General features: G+C 38.5%; 1 protein-coding gene across 1 annotated transcript in view; it reads right to left on the bottom strand.

The window, feature by feature from the left end:
* Positions 1–26,508, bottom strand: part of LOC101800985 (tubulin epsilon chain) — a 113,322-nt gene that overhangs the window by 40,710 nt on the left and 46,104 nt on the right. Inside the window, exons 9-23 of the mRNA XM_038175943.2 lie at positions 24,317–24,428; positions 21,106–21,273; positions 20,184–20,377; positions 17,946–18,062; positions 15,788–15,936; positions 13,494–13,635; positions 12,335–12,431; positions 11,445–11,561; positions 10,992–11,177; positions 7,494–7,633; positions 6,083–6,256; positions 4,832–4,974; positions 4,336–4,498; positions 2,009–2,142; positions 1,267–1,438 (exon numbers count right to left, since the gene is read on the bottom strand). Of these exons, the coding sequence (XP_038031871.1) occupies positions 1,267–1,438; positions 2,009–2,142; positions 4,336–4,498; positions 4,832–4,974; positions 6,083–6,256; positions 7,494–7,633; positions 10,992–11,177; positions 11,445–11,561; positions 12,335–12,431; positions 13,494–13,635; positions 15,788–15,936; positions 17,946–18,062; positions 20,184–20,377; positions 21,106–21,273; positions 24,317–24,428 (2,208 nt within the window). The remainder of the gene's footprint in view (positions 1–1,266; positions 1,439–2,008; positions 2,143–4,335; positions 4,499–4,831; positions 4,975–6,082; positions 6,257–7,493; positions 7,634–10,991; positions 11,178–11,444; positions 11,562–12,334; positions 12,432–13,493; positions 13,636–15,787; positions 15,937–17,945; positions 18,063–20,183; positions 20,378–21,105; positions 21,274–24,316; positions 24,429–26,508) is intronic.

The following is a 26,508-nucleotide window of genomic DNA, read 5'->3' as shown; positions in this document are numbered from 1 at the left end:
GTTCTCTTCTAGTGCTCATGCTGTTGTTCCCATGCCTAATGGAGACATGGGAACAATAACTCTCAAAAAACAACTGCAGGCCAGGAACTGCTGCCTGTGACACAAGTGGTTCCACCCTCAAGAGTCATTACTTAGAGTAGTAAAAGTAGGTTTTAATCTAGTGCTTTTCAATGAAACTGCAGCTTGGGTTTGTCTTGAAAAGCAAAACTTGAAAATGAAACAGGGATTACACTTGGAATATTTATGATCTGTCCTTGCAGAACTGAATAATGAAGCATCTTAGGCAGTCTTTCTAAAGTGTCTGTGTGCAGGCATGGGCTTCTACAACTAACATCCAATTTGATCACAATTTTCATCATAACATACAAAGAGCATACATATCCAACAAACCTCCAGGCACTTTTGCTTAGAAGAGAAATGACTGATCCACAGTGGAGGCTGTTAAACTTTTAAAAGCAGTTGCTTAGACCAGAACCTCCTAAGAACAAAGGTTAGTGGTGGCATGCTATGCTGCAGAGCAAATTGCTCACCATAACTCTCCTCGGGAAGTTATCCTTAAGGTACAAACTAGAGGTTAACTCTGTACTGAGAATAGATTTATTCCCTTGTGGTATGTAGACAAGTGTATGTCTGTGGCCTGAATCTACATAGTAAATTGTTTTCTGTGGCTTTACCAAGCTGTAATCCACATAAGATATGAGTTTGATGTGGAGACGCCCAAAGATAAAAAAAGTAATTTGAGTTGTCCTCGGAGAATATTTGCATATGGCATCTTCTTTCTCTAAACCATTTCTGAGTTTGCATCACCATCAAATGTCTGAAAAGCTGGTGACATTTGGATCTAGCCTTATTATTTGGGTATCTTTCTATTTTCAGTAACTTAAATAACTGTTTAGCTCCCTGAGACACAGCTATAAAGTGGCAGCTGCCATGAAGTCACTGCTTTATAGGAGCTATTTCACAGAAATTTCCTATAGATTTGGCTGTGCATTCACATTTAAACAAAGATGCAATACTGGTCTTAATGGGAGTTTCTCTCAGAGTGTTGCCACAGCAGTATAACCATCCTGAAGTCCTAGATGTCTCTGGATTACAGCAGAATCCAGCTCTTCTAATGCATATATGTGCCAGATGGACACAACGTATTTTCTCTTTCCAGAAGTTAAATATAAGGACATAAATATTTGGGATTTCACATGATGTTGTAACTACTGGAGAACTTGTGGTGCTCATGGCTAAAGGCTACCAGCAGAATTTGGTACTCACCCCGTTAACCATCAGCAGGATCAATCCGTTGTCTGTAGGTGTTCGAACTTCAATGTCAAACCGAGTCACCTGGCTGAATCTTCCCCTTCTCTCAATGTTTCTTGCCACAGCATAACCAGAACCATCAAAGAAATAGCTCACAGCTCGGCTCTGGGTGAAAGCCAACTTATTTCTATGAAAAAAAACAACAAAACAAAACAAAACAAAACCATGCAGTGTCAGCACCATTTTCCTTTTGGTAAATTTAAAGGCCTTTACAATAAAAATATTTTTTTGAAATTATTGTTCTGAACTGATACTTGCTTCTGGAAGTGGTGAGACTGATGAATTTTTCTTTCAAATTCTTCCTGGGATTTTTTTTTTTTTTTTTTCCTGAAAATTAATGTATAACTTTAAAGGTGTATCTACCTCCCTTGTCGTTAGATCATGCTTTTATCCTGTGCTGTATGTAGAGGATGGGATAATTCTTTGCTCATCCTTGTTAAGTGGCAGGGTAAAGACACCTCCTCATTATAAGAATATACATATATTCCGATTAAAAGCTTGTCTGGTTTGTGCCGAAATCCACTTGAATTCTCTGTGGCCTTTAACTGAGGATGGGCTCTGCTGCCCAGGAGTGGCTAGAAATTAAAGGCGACAAAGTTCCTCCTGGGCACCTCAGCATCCCCTTCCCATCTGCACTCTGAATCAGGTTTGAACTACCAGGAGTGGCACTTCCTACAAATCAGTGACTGTCCCCTACCTAGCACAAGGTGGCGATGTGGTGGTGTCGATGTTGTAGACGTTCCTGAAGTTGTACAGGCTGATCACATCGTCGTTCAGGGTAGCCAGCTCCAGGCAGCCGATGAAGCCAGGGAGGTCTAAGCTAGGAGGGAGCTGTGCAGAGGGAGAGGAAAAGTAAAAAGACACTTGCTTTATCTGGATATCACGAAAGCCTCAGTTTTCTCTGTGTGCTCTTCATATTTTGAGACAAATGGGGTGCTGCTGACTTGGAATAGTCCCTGCAGTACTTATCGTGATAATGCCCTGTAAGTGAAAACGAAGCTTGTAAATGCCCTCACAGAGAACGTCAGGGCAGGTGAGGCGACTGCCAGCAAGAACCTTTCTTGCAGTTTTGAAGGAAGTGTACCTGGAAAAAAGTAAAACAGTTAGGCTTTGACTAATCACAGACCTTGCTGGATGTATTTCACCCTCTCAGCAGACATTTCACGTCTAATGTATAGACGTCCTTTACTGCCTGAAAAAGAATTTCATACCATGATGAAAGAGAGAAATGAAAGAACACTTTAAACCCAGGGTACTTGGATTCAAAGACTATACCAGTGTCTAAGTCTCAGTAGGTATTATTTTAAACAGTTAGCAGGATATAGAAACTCCTTTTTTTAACAAAGGTCACTGCAAATGGAATTTAAATAGCCACATTGGTGAAGGGAAAAATACAATAGAATAAAGCTGACAGAGCTACTGAATCATTCTTTTAATATTAAAATACTCTGCCCTGTGGAACAGGTGTGATATTAATAACACCTCTTGTACTTCAGAGTCTGATCACTGCCAGTAACTTTTCTTTGGCTTCTCATTATTTCCATTTTGCTTACAATATAATAATAACGGTAATGCAGCAATACAGAATATACGGAGCTGTAAGAGAAAATGAGATTCTCATCTGCAGCACAGAACCTGTGATTTGGCAAATGATCTATTTTTTTTTTTCTTTTTCCATTTTTTTTTCCTACTATTCTGTTAAATTATTTTAAGCATGAGATGTCTAATGGTTAAGTGGCACATTTTGTATTTTAACATATACCATAGGGATGCTATGGCATTTAGCTTTTAGCAAAACAGATTGCATGTTAATAAACAAAAATGTGAGGTGCCTATTCCTAAAGGGGCAAGAGACACATATGCTTAACAAATAAAGCCATGAATCCTTTGCTTTCCATTTTCCTTCCTGTTCTTCTTCATTTTTCTCTTTTTCTCTTTTCCTTTTTCTCATTTCCTTTTCATCTGCACTGGATCAAACCTGGAGAGATCATTTGCCATATTACGTTTACTTTTACTTTTTTTTTTTTTTTTTTTTTTTTTTTTGTCTCTGCAACTGTTATTTATTCCTTAGTCCTATTCCCAGGTAATTTGCACTGTATTTCCAGGGTTTAGTAATCTAAAATTCAAATCATGGTATATATCTGGTAGTCACAACAATGTGAAAGCTCACGAGTAAGTGAATTGAATTAATCTTTGTTTTGATGTAGTTAGGAAGGCTGCTTGTGGAACAGCTGGACATTTTAGCACCTACTACTGTTAGTTTCAAGAAGGTAGCATTCTCAAAGTCTTCCTAAAGAAAGTTTGTTTTCAGTCAGACAGGTCAATTTTCATAGCAAAGATCATTCATAACATTTTCTAAATCCAAAAAGATGGCCTGATATGAGGCGGGTAAGTGAGGTAGGTGCTAACTCATGCTGACTGTGATGGGGTGGGTGCTGTCCACTAGGAACCAGGCTGAAGCACCTGCCTCATGCAAGTCCTCAGGTGTGTTTTGCATGGGCAAGTATTCATGCCATTGTAAGGCTGGATTTAAGCCAGTGATAAATTAAGTTCAAACAAATCACTATATTCTGCTACACTATGTTAAGAGTGTGCTACCTTTCATTATTGTGACTGTTGGAAAAGAAAAATTGTAAGTACCAAGAACCCATTAGCATTGAAATAAACTGGTAGCTTGAAAACTTCATTGCACTACTGAGCTGGGCTACTAGGCCTTAATTTAATAATCTAATTTAATTTAAAAAGCCAACAAGCTTTTTTTTTTTCTTATTATTACTTTTCAGAAAACCTTACTGACAGCTAGTAGGAATCTAATCATTGTACTTTATGACACGATACAATACGATGATAAGATACAACCACTACAGAGAAAGTAATAGTTTTTGCTAGAGCTAGAAGATAAGAGTCCTAGGATGATAAGAGACTAAATAAGGACATTTCATTTATTAACCATTTCTATGTTAAAAGGGAAGCCCAGCAAAATAAGCTTGTATTATTTGAGTGTAGAGCATTTATCTGACCAACCTTGAAGTCTGAAGGCACTCCACCAACATAGAAAACAGTATTTTCAGGTTCCAAATTCAGGAGAGAGCCAGGCCCAAGGGTCTCTCCTGTTTTGATGAATTTTTCTTCAGCTGTGCTGCTAAGACTGGGCACAGTTAAAAGTATTTTGCCATGTCTTCCAATCCTGCAGAAGGGAATTGCAAGAGAAGAGAGTTTTGTGTTTGCTAGACTTAAAAAAATAATAAATCAACAAGCAAGTCTCTAGCTCCAGGAAGAGTTTTTATTTCCTCATTAGAAGACTGGTATTCTGCAGGAAAAGAAAGAGAAAAATGACACTTTCCCTTCCCCCTCAAGGTCCCATGGGTCCTGTCTGAAAGGGAAGAGAATTTCCTTTTATTTCAGCAGAGATAGAACCAGACACATAAGACTACTGATGGGCAATTCTGACCCAGCTTTTTCTTTTTGATTTTCTTCTATTAGCTTTTTGATTCTGGTGAAATGTACATTATCAATTTACCTTTCGATTTTGATGATGCTGAAGTAAGAAGGCCAGGTGCTGACTGGCTTGGAGTCCAGAGGTATCTCCACATCTTGGCCCCCCAGATTATAAATGTAGACAAGGTTGTCATTTTTAATTGCAAGGCCCATGTAATTTTTAACCTATAAAAACAATGGAGAAGGATGTCAGAGCTACTACGTCAAAACAAATTTATTGCAGAATGTTAGTAAGGCATGGGCTATATATGACAAAATGACACCTTTAAATATAAGGTGTCAATATATATATCCTATAAATACAACAAACAAAAGCTTAATTCTCTAATTAGTTTCCTTCACCAAAAGAGCTGCACAGAAAAAAAATCTCTGATATTTTCCCCATTTTTAATCAGGTAAATACAAGCTGATAAGATGTTTACTGACTGTAAATTGGTCATGTTTAATGGGAAGCTGTTCATCGCTATTTACAGTGCAGTGTCATATGTAGAAAATAGGAAGAAATGTTTGTCTGAAGCCCAGATACTATGCTGCAATTAAATCTTCTGCCAAGAGGGGTTTCTCTTGATTTATATTCAGTAGATGTTCTTTTTAGAAAAGCTTAAAAAGAAAAGCATGCTGCTTTACCTTTCTCAACTAACAGCTTGCCAGGATTATACCTGGCTTGTGAGATACGATTCTTTTTCTTTCAGGAACCCGAATTTAATGAGCTGTTGTTTCACAACACTTGCAGATCATGAAAGTATATGCCCTTTCCAGGTGTTTCAAAGTAGAGATGTATGGATGTACAACAGCAGCGTAAGTCACAGGTAAGGCGACCTTCTTATCTTGTGGACTTCTGGCCTTGGAGGCCTGGAATCTGTGCTCTCAGCAGCATAAAACTGGCTAAAATGTGGCCCATGAAAGCCAGATGTATAACAGTAGCTGCTTCAGAACAGGTCAGTATTGGCAGAGAAGATGGCAACTGTGGCTTGCAGTAGTGACAATCACAGTGGCATTCTGCATAGGCAGCCTACTTTGCCTCTTAGAGAGAACCCTTCACTGCTCTTGGGGTGAGAACTTTCAAGGACAGGGATGTTGGGAACACTTGTTCTAAGCTTGGCACTTAATGGCAGTTTTTTAGTAGACATGTCTTATCTTGAGACATGGAGGAAAGGTGAGAGGAAAAAACAAGGGTAAATAAATTTCAAACCTATCACAACTTATTATTATTTTTTAAATATATATATATATATATATATATATATATAAATGAAATGGGTGATTCTCTTACATTTTTGCTTCCAAGGTACAGGATGAATCTGTCTGGAGATGCTGCCAGTTGTGGGTTGTCTTTCTGAAGCTTTATGTACAAGCTCATGGAAGTGAAAGACTTCAGTTCCTCCACGTTGATCTTTGGATTGACTTCAACTGCTGATTGGCCTCCAAACGTCATAGAAACTTGGACCTGAGGTTGCAAATATTCTAAGTGAGACACACTGTTGCCGCCTGGGGACATTACTTAAGGTAAGCGTGCAAGAACGTTTAGCCAGTGGCCTTCCTTACTGCTGGAATGGAATTGGCACCTATGTATGTGCCATTCAGAATTGGATGTTTATAACAATAACTTGTGGAAGATACTGTAAAGAGGATGTAGAAAATTAATTTTAAAAATGATTGAAGTTCCTCATTAACTATGCTTAAATATATTGTTAATGTAAATTAAATTTCAATGGGACATGGGTGTGTGCTTAGCTGAATCAGGGCAGCATCACTGTGTATACCCATAGTGCAGTTCTTACAGGACTTTAAAACTTCTGCCCATAATTTGTTTCTTTGCTCTGAGAGTAGAATGGCCAGGATTTCACAAGTAATCCTGGTTTACTGCTGAAGCTATAGAGATATATATGAAATACTATTCAAATCTAAAAAGATTTTAGTTCAAAATGAACTTCAACACAACTGAAATAATGTTTTCAAGTGTAAGCACAATAGGCCTGGATAATGGAATATATTTGAAGAACAAACACTGCACATGCACTCAAGTACTAAATGAATTCTGCCCCCCCCCCCCCTTTTTTTTTTAAATTTATACGGCAGCATATTCCAGCATTGTGAATGTATAATAATGGACTGATTTTTTTTTTTTTTTGATTTACGTGAATTAACTCAAATATATTGTTTTAATTTTTGACCTCAGTGTTCTCGTTACAAAAAAATTCCTCATAATTTATGTATGAAAATGAAAGTATTTTTCTCTATTAAATATGTATGAGCCAAAGATTCTCCTACTCTGCAGAAAATTAATTCAAAAGAAAAAAAAAGGAATGCTGTCAACTCAGAAGAGTTCGTATTAAGTTGCCATAATTACTATTGCTTGTAACTAATATTGCCAGTTGAGTAATGAACTATTAGTTTTACCTGTAAATGGTTCTTTTACTGTGGCAATCATTAACGCTACGCCAATTACTTAAATAAAGTTGCTGGCACTAGAAATAGTCCATGGTGAATACCATGGTAATGTTAATTGCTTGCAAATAGCAACTGCAAAGATTTTAATGACTTTCACAGTGCTTTGTTTATCCAGTTGTTGGGAGGAGATGTCAAGGTTCAGGCTTCTAACATAGCCCAAGAAAATGGAGCTCCTGGGAAGATGCATATGATGATTAGCACTAGTATCCCAATGTCCCATCCAAAAGTTTTACCTTGCTTGCTACACTCCTGGTTTGGGCAATTAACTCTCTGATCCTCCGAATGCTGGAAGAAATGTTGTTTGCTGGTGCCTTCTGTTCTACTGTGTGCAGTTTGTTCAGGAGTTGAGGGAAGACTTCTTCAAGTTTCTGCACTGCAGTTAGAAAAGAAGTGATGGCTTTAATTTTTTCCTCTTTGTAACACTGGGTTTACACCAGGAAAATTGTTCCTTGTACTCTTACTTTAGCCAGCCTATCTCCTTATACTTTCAGAACAAGTCCTAGCTGTGGTGTATGAGATTGCAGAAGGGTAGTGATTTATCACGATCTAGTATTGCAAAAGTATTTGGAAAGATATCTCCTTTGCACAAAGGTGGCTACTTGTTTATGGGACTTCTAGTTCCTGCTGTGATGTTGTACCTCTGTAACACTTTCCTCGAGGAGCTTTGCAAATGTTAATCATTTTAACCTTTTCATCTTCCTTCAAGGCAGATAAATGTTAAACCTAATCTTACAGACAGGGCAACTGGAGCAGAAGGACTATTTGTTCACCATCGCACTGGAGATCTGCATCTGACCTGGGAACTGCACAGAGAAACTGTGGCTCATGAGCTTTTCATATTCAATTTAGGGGAGCTGGAGAGGTTGCTTCCCTCTGCTCTCAGCTGTGTGTCTTTCCCTGAGGTTATCACCCAGATAGCAGCAACAGCTGCAGAGGTGATGGTTGTTAGCTCAGCGTGCTGACAGTAACACTGATGCTTTCAGGCTGTGATAACAGCTCCATGCTGTACAGTGGTAGAGAGCCTTAGTGAACGATGCAGTGCACCTAAACTGTACTTACTACCTGACTCTTCAGATTTCCTGCCTACTTCTGCCAGGGTCACGTATCAGAATCCTGGACCTCCAGTCTTTCAATGCTGTGTCTCCTGGTACATGTGGGAGAAGGATCGTGGTCAAGGGGAAATCAGCTGCTTTGCTGTGTTCAAAAAATACAGAGAAGATAAAATGACTGCCCCTAATTATAATCCAATTTTGTCACATCAGATTCCACTGACATGGTGCCCTTTGAAGGATATTTACACATCACATAATTCTTCATTTTTAATTAGGTGTAGGTATAACTAGCTGAGTATAATTAAATGTGATTTTAGCCACAAGCTGCATGCATGTAAGAAAGATCTGGTATTCATAGTTAATTTTTAATGACATGGATTCACTACAAAGGTTAAGAACATATTTGTAGGGTTTTCAGTTATATTTTAGGGGTTTTCAACTTGCACCTACCTGTTCTTATTTTTCTCCACTTGTATTTTTACTATTGTCTCTTAAGATAGTAGAGAGGCAGGTAGAGGACCCAATCCTCCAGTTATTCCCCTTACGACCTGAAAGTCCTTATATGCAGGGGATCAGTACTCAGATATTCCATATAAACCTTACTGTATATTAAAGTGCCATTATTTCAACAAATCATCAAAGAAGCACAGTGAATTAATGTAACATATTAATTCTAGTATTCATTAAACATTCTACATTAAAAAAAACACATCGCAACACCACAGTAAAATAATCAACTTACAGAATTTTGCTCTGCCTTTTGAAATGAACCATGTTACAATGAGCATTTGGAAAAACAAAATAAAACAAAACAACTTTAGTCTTTAAGTAAGAAATTGCAAGCTCAGAAAGTGATATAGAAAATTTCAAATGTCCCTTTAAAACAATAATCAGCAAATGAATTGGAACTGTATCTGATCTGATATATTGAAAAGCTGGCTTTTAATCTATTTGAAACTGGAGGTATGAAAATTGAAACACAACTGTGACATGGAAGCACCAAACTAGCATCTATTACTCCTAGTACTATTATAAAATATCACCATAAATCTCTTCCTTTTGCCCTTTATAATGGCATTCTTCAACATAGAAGAATATTGATTTTTACTTATTTATTTATTTTAGTCTTTGGGATGAAGGTGAAAGCTACTCTTACCCAGTACTAAAACACAAAAAATAATAGAAGGCAAACCGTCAAGGAGGAAATAACTTTGACTATAACCTTCCAGACACTTTCTCCTTTTGTGTATTCCTTCCCAAACTGTCTTTCAACCTCTGTGCTGAAGCCCATCAGTTCCCTGCACAATGGCAACACAGGGAAGCTTCTCAAATTGTACAGCCAAGACATGTTCTTACCCTTCCAAAAATGAAATGAAAGCTTTATTCAAAGACAGTTTGAGCATGTCAGCTTACAGACTTCCTCTGCCATAGCAGTGTTATTGGCATGATGGTGCAGGCACCTGGCTGAACATATTTTGTAACTTTCTCTTGGGCCTTGATGGACGTTCCTCTTGCCAGGTCATCCCCTCCTGGCAATGCACAGAGCTGATCTGAGAGCCCTCTGAGGTCCCCAGGCATGGCAGCATCTGTCTCCCCAGGCTGTGAATCACAGTCACATCTAACTGGAGTACTTCCCATGCCAGCCCCCTTTGTAGCAGTATGCTGTGCTTTTCATAACAAACCCTCACTTTTTTTTTTTTTTTTTTTTTTTACTATTCTTCCTCCGCCCCCCTCATAATAAAAGTGGAATTAATATGATGTTTACAAGCTTCTTCAGCAATCGCCCCGCTTAAGTATTATTTTTAAGTATTATATTTCCTCCCTAATCCTCTTTGTCCCCTTTATTTAGACTACAAGCTCCTCAAATCAGGGGCAGTTTCAACTCCATGTTTGTACTACTGAGGACAAAAGGGCCCTGTTTCCAAATGCCTCCCAATGTTACAAAAATAAAAGCTGAGCTGCCAATGATAATAGCGAGCATTATTTAATCAATCTGCCTACCTTTCAGTGTGGCCTTGGCACCCTGATAAAACTGATTTAGAAACCAGCAAGACTTCAGCCCTTAAGTGTTTAAGTCATTTTTGGAAATGCCCATGTATCCAGAAGTTTTAAAGGAGAATGAATCTCTAGCAACTGCAATTTTTATTTTATTTTTTTTTTCCTATAGATAAAATTCTGTAAGATTATAAGAAATGAAAGTGCAGTGTAAATCTTCCTATCAATCTTCATATGAAGATCTCCTGTGATGACAGGCTGAATGAACTGGGGTTGTTCAACATGGAGAAGAGAGGGCTCTAGCGAGAGCCTTCCAGTGCCTAAAGGGGGCCTACAGGAAAGCTGGGGAAGGATTCTTTGTCAGGGAGTGCAGTGATAGGACAAGGGGTATTGGCTTTAAATTAAAAGAGGGTAGGATTAGATTAGATATTAGGAAGAAATTCTTCACACAGAGGGTGGTGAGGCACTGGTACAAGCTGCCCAGAAAAGCTGTGGATGCCCTGTCCCTGGCCTGGGTTGTTCAAGGCCAGGCTGGGTGGGGCCTGGGCCAGTGGGCCCAGGGCAGGGGGGTGGAATTAGGCGGTCTCAGAGGTCCCTTCCAACCCAAACCATTCTGTGATTCTGTGAATCTATGGTTCCCTTCCTTTTTAACACTATGGAATAGCAAAACTCAGGCCACCATACCTGCATCCCCAGCTGAATGCATGGCACTCTTGTATGCAGCTGAGCTGTGCTGGAAGTCTTGCATGTTCTGAGACCACAACCTCACGTTCTCATCCATGGGAGTTGTAGCCTGATTTACTGTCGTGGTAGTGCTCTCAGCCTGTGCAGTCTTCTGCTTAGCTTGCTCCAAGCGCTGTCTGGCCTCCACTACATAATAATAGGTAATGAAAAGAAATGAACTTTGCCAAAGATTCAAACCATCTGTTGCCAGCACTTTGAAAATGATGAGATACCCATTGTTTCACCATGAGTATGTTAAATTTTTATCTTTACTGACTAGCTCTTGTTTCAGCCATATTCCTTTGAATCTTCCTGCGACTGAAATCTTAATACCATCTTCATAGGCTATATGCAAAGATAAAATACATTCTTAAGCATTTGAAGATAATGCATCATAAAGAAGTCTTGTACAACCTGGCTCTGCTGACTGCATTTTTGTGATGGCTCTCATCAGCTGGCCTCGCAGAGCATTCATTCTGGCCAGAGTGCCATTAACATGCCGGCTGGTGTCTGCAACAGTTAAATCATTACCTGCAGGGGAAAAACAGGAGGTACAGATGAATGGTATCAAAGTCACATTTTAAAAAGGTATGTTTTCTCTTGTAGAGGTATGTTTAGCCTTTAATACACCATTGGCAATATGTTAGGACATCTTCTACTATATGGCACAGTAGCACTCTTAACTTCACATAATCCAATGTCAAGAGCAACCTTGAAACTCATTGCCATTATTTGCTTTCCCCAGGGCTCCTTAGAAAAATCTGGAAAACTGTATTTCAGTCAGCACCATCTCTCTTTGATTAACCTGGACTGCTGAAATAGCTCCAAAAGGAGAAGTTTTAAGGAATTCAGAAGGTCCTGAAAAATTGAAGAGGCCATTTCTGTAATCTTAGTACTTTCCTTCGTTTTCAGTGAAAAAGAGGTCAAAATCCTTTAAAATTTATTATTATCCTTCACTGGTTAAATTCAGCTTTCTGAGCACTTAAACTATATTGAATTGATTTCAGTCAACTACTTTGATTATATTTACATGTGAAAAACTGTTTGTGGGATCAGATACTAAATAGTGGTTATATCTTAAATAGTCCTTTTGTAAATGAAATAAACATTCAATACCTGGCAGGATGAAGACACATGCACTACTCAAACTGTGCCCGTGGCCTTTTCAATACTTTGTATTATCACTTCGATCAATACACTCTTCTGTTACAGCGATAGTTCTGCCTTAGTGATGTTTTTCTGAAATGTCTTTTAGTGTACACGTTTATAAACTGACAGGGAAAGTAGAAAGGATATATATTTACTGTAATCTGCTGTCTGTTGCAGCTGCATGGCTCGGTTGAGAAGTTCTTCGCTTTTACCTTTATGGTAGATGACCTGAGTATCAATTCCAACAGCAGCCTGCAAGTATGTTCCAAAAAATAAAGTCATAATAACGCTTACCAAATGTTTCCTTTTTATTGTGTTTAATTATAGGTAACATATTACTTGATATAAATGCAATTGCAAAATCACAGTGGTTTCATTTTCCTTGTTGACATTTTAAGATTGGCAGCTGGAATAGAAAAAGAAGTCTAAAAGCAATTTTTCTGTGGACCGCAATAAAAGTTCAGAGAAATGAATACTTTCTGGAGAGCAATACTGAATAACAAAAATGCAGAAAGCACAGAAGTCCTCTTAGTTTATCAACTCCAATCTGACCAACTTGGTATTCATGATGCACATTATTTGGGCACTGTGTTTGTTTTGACTGTCGCCTCTGATGGGTAATGAACACATGTGCTGCATGGGGGGCTGTTTCTGGTCCCCAGTAGCATGCTGTAAGCAGAGGGCTTGACAGCCCAGTGATCCTTAGGGGTCAATCCAGCCGATTCCTCTTTCTCTCCCACTAACAAATTGCTACTTTTAAAGAGTAGCAAAAAAAGAGTAGTTTTACTTTTAAAACTCTACACATACACAAATGCACATAAAATATTTATCTAGATAAAATTAGCATCCTCATCACAGCAGTGAGTATGCATGTGGGCTACTTGCCTCATTTTAACTTTTAATGAGAAATAGTGATGCTCCTCTTAGGTGTGTTGACCACCTTTCCTACCACATGGTGCTGTGTGGAGTAGGAGGACTCAAGCACTGAATGTCAGCTCTGGGTTCCTACATGGCCAGGGAGTTGTCTGGACTTTTACAGGAGTGCCTCAGTTTGTGTGAACAGCACAAAGAAGCATCTTCCTATACTTAAGGACAGGAAGGACCTATTGTATCTTTTCACATAACAGGGAAATTTAGGTTGGCAGAGTAGTTAATGACCTAGTATTTAATTCAGGAAATAGTACATGAAGCAAAATGTGCAGTGAGAACTTTGATGCTGACAGTGAAGCCAGATCTTGTTTTTTCTTCATACTTAGGTATCCAAAGCCCCTGCAGCATTGCAAAGTAAAAGCTGATATTATGAAAACTACTTACATCATTGACACGGTTTGTTGTGTTCAGTGCTAGCAGTGCAGCTTTATTAGCTTCTTCGATGTAACTGGCAATGTTTTCATACACATTTGAAGCATTTATTGCCCTTTGTACCAACCCGTTTGTATCAACACCATGTAAATTCCTGTTAAAGAGACAGTAAAAGGAGGAAGAAAATAAAGTAAATCAAATTAGTTTCAAATTTAGTAGCTTTCTTAATATTCTGTGAATTCTGACTACATAATTGCATACAAATACACTTAGCCTGAGCCATATTCTCTTCATTGGGTATGACCATCTATGCCAAACTAAAGCAGGAGAAAACTAGGTGGATATAAGGTACTTCCCAGGTGTTTAATGTCGGGAATGTTGCCTTTAATGTCTTTGTGAGAGACAACAAGTAACATCTAAGCTTTTATCATTATTATTTTTTTTTAAATTCTAGATTACATATTCCATAAATTGAAAGAATAATAGATCCATTCCCTTCTACAGGGATAACTTCTGGCTGTGAATAGAAAGATCTGTGTGTACCAGTGATCAGAAGAGCTGTAACACCAGGGTGTTTGTATTTTCCAAATGTAAGTGGGAAAAGGGGGAAGATCAGATCAACTGCCTATTGGTCATGAAATTTTGCAAAAAGTTAAAATTAAGAAATGCATTATAGCGTTGCTGGCATGGTAGAGCTTGATTTGCATTTTAGGTTGCAACTGGTCTTCAGGGGACATTAAAACAGCAGCTGGTTTAGGGCTCAACCTTCAACTGTTAGTAACTTCAAGTATTATTTTTAATATTCTTCTGATAAACAGAATTCAGAGTATATATTAGATATATATATTATAACCTATATACGTATTAGATAGATTATATTGTTATATAATATACATTATTATATGTAGTATATTATATATACACACTATATATAATATATATACTTATATGTATGCATGTGTATTCACTTCAAAGTAATTGCACACTGAGGACTTATTAATTTTCCAGTTTCCAGAACTGTTGCAAGAATTTCCTGCTATATTCCCCCAAGACAAAAGAAGAACCTCTACCAAATAAAAGCCTAATGGGCTTATAAAGCAAACCCATTAAAAAAAAAAAAAAAAAAAAAAAAGATTTGAAGACAGGCTAAAAGTTTTAAAGGATTAAAGTTTTACTGCAGGACAATCTTCTCAACAAATAAAAGAGTCAGCACATTTCCATCTGGATATTTTGTAATTATTTCTGCTTGCTTTCTATTAAATTCTGAATGTGTTGGAGTTGGTAATCATGTTTAAATTATTGTAGTGAGGGATGAAGGCTAGCCATATGGGGTATTTTCTTTCAAGCGATTCTGCTACCCCCAGCTAGCCGATCTCAGACTGAACATATTGTTTGTTTTTTAGGTTGTCTGTAGTTTGTGTAGCAGTATAGAACAACAGTTTCAGATGGCAGCTTTATGCAGTTTTTTAAAAGAAAACCATCTGTTATTTTTTCTCTGTTTTAATCTCCCATCTAGTGCATACGAATATTAAGAAACAACTGGTATTTAGATAATACACTCAATTAGTAGTTATTAGTTTATCTTCCAAAAACATATGTCTATGATGTTACTTCAGGTAGAATTTGGTGAGGCATTTTCTATAACAAATCATTTGCAGCAGTGATTTTTTCACATCTAGTACCAATTGGAGATAAAGTCATCTTTCAAATCCGCCTAGAGGTGACTTTTTAGTAAATTGAAGGAAAGTTTATGTATTCGCTTTTTTTTTTCAGCAAAATAGGAGGCCGTGCAGCAAATGTTTGGTGTTGCAGGGGGCTAGTTTCATTGGTGTACAATCTACTCTTTCAGAACTACATGTGTAAACCAGTTCTCAAATAAAAATTATCACAAATCCCATTTGTTTTGGCCCACACTGCTAAACAGTAATGTGACATAACTTATTGACATAAGCTGTTTCTGTAAACCCCATTTAATTTGCCTGTATTGTATTACTTTTTAGTAATCTACCTTTCCTAATCTCTTGCTATGGGAAGAAGAGAATGTGCCAAATTAGAAATTGAATAATACCACATGAGATATATGTTTGTTTATTCTTTGACAAGATGAATAGATTTTGCTTTGCTCAGTTTCAGCTGTTGCCTCTGGACTATGACGTTTCCTCCCATACATGAGTTCCCAGCAATTTGTTTAATGCCTATTTACAGACAGCATATCTAATGTTACGGTGTTTCTGCCTGTCTCTAAGTTCACTCAGCTGTTCAATCAGTAGCATTTCTATGAAGAGTCTGTTGAAGTTAAATTTTACCGGTCCAACTCATCAGCAAGTCCTCGTAGGTTGTGTGCATGATGCATAGCCTTTTCTACCAAATCATCATCAAACAGAGACAGATTGGCTATTTTTTCTTGCAGTTCCTTTTTCGCTCCATCTATTTCTGCGTAGAACCCTGACACATTCTGAACAAAACATACAAGGAAGGAAAGAAGATGAATATTGTAAAAAATCAAACCTATATTTTGATTATTATGTTTTATTGTACCTTTCTACATTATTATAATGCTTTTATTTTGTTTTATGTTATACGCTTAGCATAAAATGGAGAGTAAAGGTCAGGAAAGAGTCTGTCATGAATGTTGGTGGATCAAGGCAAACACAGGTAAATAAAAATCAGCAAAAATTCCAGAAATCCCTTTAAAAGATGTTGGAGAAATATTTGTGAAATATAACAGAGAGACAGCTGAACGATATCTTACCATCCTTTATGTTTGCTCCAGAATGGTGCCAATGTGAAGCTTTTTGGTGTGAATTGCTAATAGGTGGAATAATTAAATCAAAACTTTGCAAGATCCACTCATTGTGGTTTTTACTAAATTAGGAGATGGAAACCATTTTTTTTAAAACCTCTTCTCTGTAAGACTGCAGGACAGACATTAGCATTTGGGACTTTTAAACTCTATCTATACAAGCAAACGAAATAGTGCTGGGGTGGGCTGGCTTTCACAACATCCTATTATTGCTTGATCCTTGGCACTGTTTTGGCCCTGGCCAGCTGCCGCCCTCCCAGACCTGCTTCTTTGGAGAATAACATGGAGAAGTGCCTGTGCCTCGGGGGCAATCTGTAGGGGAGGTGATGCTGGAGAGGAGCAGGGAGTTTAGCAATACAGCTCTAAGCTGTGCCACACACAGCTGTGAGAACAGGCCCTCATCACATTCTCTCTCTTTGCATAGGGATAGCCCTCATGGAAGGAGGACATCTTGGGCTAGTCTGACTTACAGGACTCCTTCAGACTGCTAACTCTGTGTATGTATAGGCAAGGAGAAGTAGCATCACTTTGCCTTAGCCATATGCCTTCCTTATGTGAAGTATTTGTGGGGAAGATCTGTTGGACCTGCATTCACGTCTCCAATATACAACCTTGCTGGTAAATTTGGTGATTATCATTGTGGCCTCAAAATACTAGAAAAAAAAGGATGAAAGTGAGGGAGTGAAAAAGAATGAATGAGTGAAGCATGAAGATACTCATCACTGGTGAGGATGGAAGATACATGATGTTCTCATACTACTTCCCTGCAGAGTAAACATCTGTATGTGCAGACTTACCCACAGGAATGGGGGATACTGAACGATAAGCTGCAGCAATTTATTTTACAGAAAACACAGGAGAAAAAAAAATCATGCTGCTCGGTCACCCTGGGATTGCTATAGTTAAAGAAAGCTGTCTTCTTTCTGCTTTCACAAATTACTTTTCCAAAGAAAAATGAACGGGTTTGGTATTTGCTTTTGTGTTGCTTTGGGCACCTATGACTAAAGTGATTGCTTTTGGAGAATTTTCATTTGTCTTAAACTATCTCAAAATCTTAATGTAAGACATGGAAATAAAAGTTTTTGTAAAATGGCAAAAGATTTAGTTAGCAAAATCCCACTTTTATTTAAAAAAAAATAGAAAAAACAAAAACCACGTGGAATTTTAAAGTAAAAATTTCCCACAACACCTTGTCTCATTCATAACACTGGATTCGACAGTTGCAGATGAGGATTTCAATAAGACAATATGTTTATATGTAAATTTTACATTCTGACCATCACTGCTTTTAACACCGAGATGTGGGATCTTAAGCTGTCTCCCATGCTCACTTGCTGGAATGAGCAAAGTGCAACCTGCCAACAGAGTACCTTTGGGCCTTTTGGCAGCTGCTCATTATGAAATGAGAACCCTACAGCAAAATCCTTCAGTCAGCTTTGCCCACAGTAAGGTCTACTTCTATTATTTTTCTAAGACAGCAAAATGTAATTACAAGGCTTTCCATTCAGGAAGATTTATACATTTTTTGGGAAATATTCATCAATATTTCTATGAAGCAGTATAAAAAACTAGAGGTTTTCACTCAGTGATCTAAGCACATGACTTTTCAAAAATTCAAAAATTCAGGGCATACCATTTAAACAAGTCACTAAGGCACCTACCTTTATTACCTCACTTAACTCTGAGTTGATCTTCTGTGGTCCTGCCAAAGTAGTTGTGGCACTTAGCAGAATGCCATTCACTTCATCTACCTGCTCTTTTATTTTCTCATGTTGTTTCTACAAAAAAAAATAAAATCCAAAAATGTGTGTGAACTGCTAGAACAGTATTACTGTTTTTGTCATGTTACTAAAGTTAATTCAAAAGATAAAGTAGATTTCAGGTAAATTAAGTCTGTTTTTCATAGATAACCCTAATAGCTGCATACTATAATGTTGTTTCTTATATTTTCTTGTCCTTGTGAAATATTCTTTTTTATTTGTATGAATTAATTTCTTTTTATATTACAGCCTGAGCAGTTACTGGGATGAAGCATTATTCAGTGCATTGCCAGCAGAAACAAATTAAACATGGACTTTTTCATTGTGGCCTGGAAACTTTTTTTTTTTTTGTCTGCAGTCTTGAGAATTCTTACAGTCTTGAGAATTCTTTTTCATGTCAATAATGAAGCTAATGTGAACAATATTTTTATACAGCATGTGCCTTCACTGTGGGGAATAATGAAAATCCAAGTGGTTAAAACCAGAAAAATTATGACTACAACCAGCATAATTAAGACTTCAATTCATAAATGTGAGATAATCTGCAGTTTGGCATTATAATAATTAAAAATGAAAAAGCAGAAGACTCTTTATAAATAAAGATCCCAAGGTCCTCATAGAAGAATTCACAAGAACAAGTGTGCCTGTTTTATCTTTTGAATTAGTAAACCTTCCACACCAGCATGAACTTTGAGCATGGCAGATTTCAAGAGCTCAAAGTGCAGCCACTGGTGCTCTGAAACCCAGAGATTAGCCTGAATTCAGATCATTCTTGTGATCACACAAGATCACAAACTGCTCTCTTCCAGACTCCAAACAATTTCAGCCATTGAAATGAAAGCAGTTAGGATCAAATGGTCCCGAATTTTTATTTTTGTCATTTTTTTCCCCGATAAAAAAGTAACTGAGGAAAACATATTTAGGTGGGACATTCTGGTTTTGCATCTCTTAAGAAAACAAAGAAGTCACAAAACTTCTGGAAGGAAAAAAACAACAACAACAAAACAAACAAACAAAAAACCCCACCACAATCTCTCTATATGACTGATGAGTTAAGTATCTTCCTGGGATGAAGGACTTGAAAGTCCAATTTCCAGATGTTATCTGAACCTAACACCACCACTGACATGCAAATGTTCCCCCTTCCACAGGGGTTCTAGGAGGAAGATATCTGAGCTCTCCTCTGGACCAATTGCTTTGTTCAAAATACTAGAACTATTCATCTGGACAGAGCATAAGGGAAAACTGCTGTAGCCTCATAGCAAGGCAGTTCACCCACCAAGTAGGAAACGTAGTTTTAAGATATCTGTTGTGGAGCAATTAGAGAATGGCTTTGTGCTTCCTGATGTAAAGATAGTCATCTCCTCTTCCTGAAAAAATGAGGCATTTCATTTAAAGAGGACCAGGGAGAAAGTTTGGATGGGACAGTATGAAACCAGTCACCAGGGCATGAATTCGGCACTGTCTTTATAAATAATTATTTCAAGAGAATGTAGTTACTTCTGAGAGCATGAAGTCCTTCATCATGATAGAGTCATAGAATGGTTTGGGTTCGAAGGGACCTCAAAAATTATCCAGTTCAACCCTTCTACCATAGGCAGGGACACCTCCCACCAGACCAGGTTGCTCAGGGCCTCATCCAACCTGACCTTGAACATCTCCAGGGATGGGGCATCCACAGCTTCTCTGGGCAACATGTTCCAGTGTCACATTATAAATCAGTACATAACAGGTGAAATGTTTCTACCACAGTATTTATAGCAGCCATGCTAGTTGGAATCTTAAGCTTCTTGGGATTTGCTGTAATACAACTTCCTATGTTTAGGCATTAGTAACCATCTTTTCCTCGGCCAGCTGCAACATGCTGTGCCAAAATCTGGCATTTATTGTGACTTCATGAATAAGTAATACACCTTGTACTTCTCAACTTATTGTGTAGAACTGGAGTGTCAAGCTCAAAGCTCATCCTGCTGAGTAGCCCAAGGATTTCCTTTTTTTTTTTTTTTTTTTTTTTTTTTTGTGCGTGCGTGTGTGTGTGTGTGGTAATTCCTGAATCTCAATTGTTTGCAATCCACTCTTTTAAGCACTGGCAAACATGAACTATTCACAGATACTTATGATAAATATACTGCATAATACCTCATGCTTTTGAAGATTGGCTGTGTTTTCCTGATTCATATCCTCTGTTCGTATAACATAGTCAAATGCCTGGTTTACTGTCTCCTCCAAGTCTGACAGCTTCATATCATATTCATGGAACTGCTCCTTCACATCAGAAACTAGAGATCTGGTGTCATTGTACCTCTCATGAAACTCTTCAACTCTCTGCAGCACTGGGAAAAAAATCAGATGTCACTGATATGTCACTCCATAGCAGGCACAGACAAACGTACACACACACAGACACATGTGCAACACAAACACATTTTGCTGCTTGTTCTGCCATGGGAGCAGCAAGGAGAGACCTGGGGTAGGCATTTGGAAACAGTGTCACCTCTGGCTGCTGTGATGGGCTCAGTGAGCGTGTCCATCAGAGCTATGCCTCTGCTGGCCCCTTTTCCACTGCTCTGTTAGCTGTGTGGAGGAAGGCAGGGAAAGGAAAAGCTGTAGTCCTTATGTTTGTTTAATGCTTGACAGTCTCCTGAAGTCAGCAGAGTTGTACTGGCTTGGGTTAGGAGACTGGCTGTGGTGAACCACACTCAGGGACTGAAATCAGGATTCCTTTCATGTTGGCAGATAACACTTTTCCTATTCTTTTCTTTCCCAGATTTGATCTTGTGCACTTTTTTTTTTGTTGTTTTTCTTCCAACCATCAGGAGCAGGAATTATTATTTAATCTCTTTCACTTCCTGTGTAAATAATTACGGATAGAAGTCTGCTAATGGGCACACAGGTCTCATATATTGGTCTTATATTCTCCTAAACTGTGATGTCTGCAGCTGCCCAACCCACCAGCACCTCCTGGTCCTCCCCAGGGGCTCAGCATTATGTCCCAAGCTGCCCAGCTCCTGCCAGCTGTGCATCAACATCTGGATGAATTGAAAACAGATTCAAAACTTACAGTCCTCTGCTGCATCTTCCTCCTCAGCTGCAAGTTGCCTGTGGTTAGTGAAAGGCTTACGGCGTTTGATCTCCTTCAGCATCTCCTCAGCCACACTCAGCTTCTGGGCAATTTCCTCAGGGCTCAGCTCTTGTTGAATTGCATAGTATTTCATCTTGCTGCTGATTTCTGTGGGAAAAAGGGAACAGATGGTCAATCCAGCATGCTACAGAGAAGTAAGCGCTCTTCTGTGGAGTACTCTTACTTTTGTAAATCCATCTCTTGCTGATGGCGAAAGAAAATTTTAATTATGCTACCACTCTATGAAGGATAATTATTATCTTTAATACAGTCTTAAAATTAAAGCTGTAAATAAATCACACTTCATGGCATATGTGTGGGTCTCATCAGAAGAGGATGAGATTAAATAGGCATGGGTAGTGTGCATTATTTGGCTTGGCAGTTCTCACAGGCTGGGATCGTCTTTTTATTCTGAGCTCTGGGGCATGTAGCAGACCAGGGCTTTCCTCCAAGATCGTGGTTTTTAAGTGCTACTGCAAAAATGTGATGCTTATTAAACAACAACATCAGCAAAGAGACTGAAATAATCTCTTTGTCCCTCTGAAGAATTTTGAGGCACCCTAAAGACGTAACATAAGGCTTCTGGCATGACGCTGCCTAGCTGGTTTGGAGATGGATATTATTTCAAGGTTTTGGTCTCAGTTCAAAAAATGCTGTTGAATCCTTGCAGCTGAAATTGAGTTTACCCATTCCCTGAGCAAGCATTACAAAGTTTTCTCACTTTTCAATCCTTGGCCTTGAATACCAACCACCTCCTCTTTCATACCCTGTGAGTAGCTTTGGCTTGCATTCATCACTGGATTTGTGGATAGCCAGATCTGGCAAGGCAGCTCTACGGATCTTATAATTTTTTAATAAAATATCTATGTGTACTTGTGGCACAACTGATTCTCTGGCAGAATGTCCTTTCATGCAGTTTCTGGATGGCTCCTGAACTCATTAGTGAAGCTTTAAATGCTCAGTCTCAGCAGCAATTGATGACCACAAGTGCCTCTGCGGCTTTCTTTTTCCTTCTCATACTGGCACGCATGTATACACATACAGATGTGTGCATACACGTGCAGCTTACCTTCAGTAGAGCCTTCAAGCCTTAGTCAGGCTTGCCTTCTGCAGTAGTGATGCTGGAGAATATTTTTATGCATGATGAAAATAACTTTCACCCACTTGCTTGCAACTTTTTTTTTGGGTTGAACAAACACTCTTTTTCATCACAGACATAGGTGCTGCTTCTTCTATGACAGGCCAACATGACTTCTGCTATTTGTGCCCCAAACTAGACACATTTCTGCCTTCTGTAATTCCTGTCCTCCCCCAAACAACTAATGATACAAAAGAACTATCCACACGAGTCAGCCAGTGAATGCTGGTGACATACAACAAAGCTTAGGATGACACCTGTACTCAGTAACTATTGAAATAAAATGTGAGAGATGCAGCAGTAATCAGAAGTGATCTACCACTATAGGTATAAGAAGGTAGTACATTTGTAACATGCTGTGTGCATGGTCTTAGCTTGCCTCATCTTTGTGACAGGATTGCTAACTATGTTTACTAAAATTGAAATATTGGTTGAAGCACCCATGGAGGTAATGATCAGCAAGGATAATGTTTGGGGTATTACAGATCTTCCTTACAAAAGTTGCCACAGAACTTGCAATAATTGTGTTAAATCAGAACTACTCGGGTCTGTTAATCAAGGATTTCTATTAACTGAAAAAGGGCTAGTTAACTTCATCTGCCCATCAACCTTTCTATTCTGGTGGCATAAACAGCTTTTTACACTGTTGGCTTTGCAAAGGACTGGGAGAAATTAGTATTCTCTACTGCAGGATGGATACTTTCATGATGCAGGTTTACAGGGGACAGGGATGCTTCTGTGTACGCTCACCTGGGGTTTTATTACTTTCTGAAGTTACAGAAGAAGAGGCTACAACTGGTTTAATCTTAGTTTTATATGTGAACACAATAACATTATGTCAGAGATACTCCAGATGAAGCTGATCTTCTCTGACTAAGAAAACTTTTTAAAGTGCAATTGTGCTTGGGAAAGTGTTCACTGTTGCCATTTATCCTTAGAGGTATGGTACAGTAAAAATTCTTGAAGATCCAAGCAGTCTCTGAGGCTGTAAATCAAAAATCTTCATCTGCAAAGGTCTAAAATACCTACATTTACAGTCAGAAGAGAAGTAATGTTCTGAAATTTATGTTAGTTCTAGAGATGCAGTTATTGCTCTATCATGTTGTCCAAAGATGGATAAAAGTTTTATCTGCATTCCCTCACATCATACACACAGATGAGCAGAACATGGTGACAGTTTGTCCCATTTTAACATAAAAAAACACTTGGTTACATTCTTCTAATTTTGGGAGATTTGCATCATCACATTTATCTTTCACCTTCCACACTGAGCTTGGGGAAATGGCAAATTCATGAAATGATGTACTATTCAGCATCTTTTGCTTTTAAGAAGCATTCGCATGAAGTTATATGAATCAGAGAAATCCTACTCAGGAACAATTTCCTAAAATGCAAAAAATTGAACAGAAGTAAAACTCAACAGAGGGATCACCAGAGTTAGTCAGGTCTAACTGACTACTGTGGGTTCAAAAGGAAAAGTGCTTTTTTAAAAAAAATCTGTCTAGCTGTTCGCATGCCTTCCATTATTTACCAGCATGATCAGAAAAGTGCATTTGCATGAATCTTCTAACAGGGAAGCCATTAAGCACTTTCACTTCCCATCCTGTGCTTGTGTTTGTGGCTGCACTCAGCCCTAGTCTGATACCAGCTCTTTTTTTTTTTTTTTTTTTCTCCACAAGTTTATATAAATACCTTCAGCAGCTATTCAATCAGAGACTACAAATTGAATTACTTTGAAGTATTCCATGTAAACCTATTTATAATTATTTTTCTCTTTCAGAGAGAGAAAAAAAGAGAAGCTCTTATTCTGGTTGTCAGACCAAATCAACCCATAGCGTCAGTTGTCTTTGAAGAGAGACAACTTTTCATCATGGCATTGCAGGTTCTAAGAGCTTTATGTTTAAAGCCTGTGGGTTGCTTTGTGAGAGTGCCCAGGTGCAATGACATTTTTTTGCTGGAGGTTTCATTAACACATGCTTCACATTGAGCTGAACCAGAAAGAAATCTATTTACCTTGAATGTTATCCTTCATATTATGGAGCTGCTGTATGAGCTGTGTAGCACGGTTGTTGGTCTTCGTGGTTTCCTTCTGTATCAGTAGGCCTTTGCTGGATGCTTGATTTCCCTATGAATAAACCATGTGAGCAAGATATTAGATTTTTTTTCAGATCCATATGTGTGTGTGGCAATGAGCAGTGTAAACACACATTTTGCTTTCTCCTGATGAGTATGTGAAAGTCCATTTATCATATAAAGTAACATTTACAGTCTGAAATGAAGGGCTGTCTTGTCGGTATTTTCAGAATTGCAGAGTGAGAGATTAAAATCTGTCCCATATTTATCCATCATTTGCTGCAATCAAATTGCCATAAATTATGTACAGTTGTAAAGCTCCCATCTGCTGAGTCTCCTAGGCATTCAGCAGGGCTGGATCATTTTGCTGTGTATCATATTTCCTGAGTAAACATATAGACTGAAGAACAAGGTGTGAAGCTCCCCACCATTTTTAGATCACTGTCTCCCTCCTGCGAGGCTGTCAGTTATGCAACTTGTTAAATTAAGAAAATGAGAGTCAGGGTTCAAAATGCCCTGAAGAGCATAGCCACACTCCTATCCTATATTATGGTGGAGGCTGTACACCATTCTGTGTTCCCCTATATAGGCACGAGGCGACATGGTCCCCAAACGGTGATGGTGAGGCACTAGGTGAGGATGTAAGGGAAGTGAACCATGGCACAGTTATCGTGTTTCCTAAACAGTCATTAACTTTGGGAGTCCTTGGATTTAATTTTCACTGTTATGTCTCAGGAAGGAGGAGGAAATACGGCTACTCTCAACATTTCCTGGGCTTGGAGTGTGTGTGTGCACATGTAAGACAGCACCACAAGCGTGCCAATAGCAAGGTGTTTGGTTTAAAGCCCTTGTTGGGGCTGCAGCAGCAAGAATCCCCACTGTAAAACCAGTTTGAGTTTGGGAGATAAGCCACGAAGATTTTAGGCTGCTGCTGTGCTGGCTTTATGCCTATTTAATCCCACCAGACCGGGGTGATGGCTGCAGCCTCCCTCCTGCCACGCAGCCTTCAGTGGCACCAGGGTGAGTTGGAAGGCAGCGATGGAGCTGCCTTTTGCAGAACACATTTGCATAATGCTCTTTCCTCACCAAACATTTTATTGACTATTAATTGCATGGGCAATTACTGAGACAGGTTTCCCAATTGCCACAAACTTGATGGGAAGCATAGCAGCATGAGTGAGGGGTGCTCTCAGTTACCCTCAAATTTCCACTGGCACAGGGAGACTTGTCTTGGAATCTGCCCAGAGCCTGGGAAGGAGAGGTGCATGGGTCCCCCAGGGCTCTGCCAAACATTTAGGATTGAGCTTTGTGTGATTTTACTCTAAGCTCATCCCCAGCAGACTCTGGGAGTTTCAGATCCCATTTATTATTCTTATTCAAACCTCTCTTTTGAACACACAGTCTGTAATTCTGCAGTGCCCTTTCTGTTAAGTGACGATTAAAAAATACTAACCCTCACATTTTCTCTTCCACCTCTCCATACAACCCTTTTTTCTCTTCCTTTGTGTTTCTTCTTCTTGCTCCTGTATCTCAGTTTTAGCCTAAGGTATAAATTTGTCTCGTGAAGGAATTGTAAGTGAATACAAGGTCTGGCTTTTTGCAATAAGCATGAAATATACTCTAGTCATACTGCAGCTGTGGTTATCTCTGCTTGGGAATAACATCACATGATGTATTTCACTATATGTATATATATATATATATATATAGCAGCAACAGAAAACTGGATAATAATACCTGTTTAAAATAGAGGAGAAACAATTTTCGAACCTTATTTCTTCTCTTAACATATATCAGTATTCGTTTAGGGTGCAGTAGAAGTGTTATGTGAGCTGAGAGTAGATAACCTTAATTTTATAGCTTGTCAGTTGAATGAGGATATAACATTTATGATTATAATTGTGTTAAAACATATCTTGAGTACTGATCAGCTTCTGTCTTAGTGGGTACCTCAAAAGGCTTTTACACTGGCAGCTTCATAGTGTATTGTGAAGTGTCTAATCAGGCTAAATGGATTTTTACAAGGGCGTACATGTAAAATAAATATAGTACAAGGGCTCCCAAAGTCAGTCCAAATTACTTTAATGTTGGTTACTTTGCTCTGAAATACTAAGGCAGTGTGTATACCTCAG

This window comes from Anas platyrhynchos, chromosome 3 (assembly GCF_047663525.1).
Source record: "Anas platyrhynchos isolate ZD024472 breed Pekin duck chromosome 3, IASCAAS_PekinDuck_T2T, whole genome shotgun sequence".
Taxonomy (NCBI): domain Eukaryota; kingdom Metazoa; phylum Chordata; class Aves; order Anseriformes; family Anatidae; genus Anas; species Anas platyrhynchos.
The sequence above is the reverse complement of the archived record's forward strand: the minus strand, read 5'-3'. Positions and strand labels throughout refer to the sequence as shown.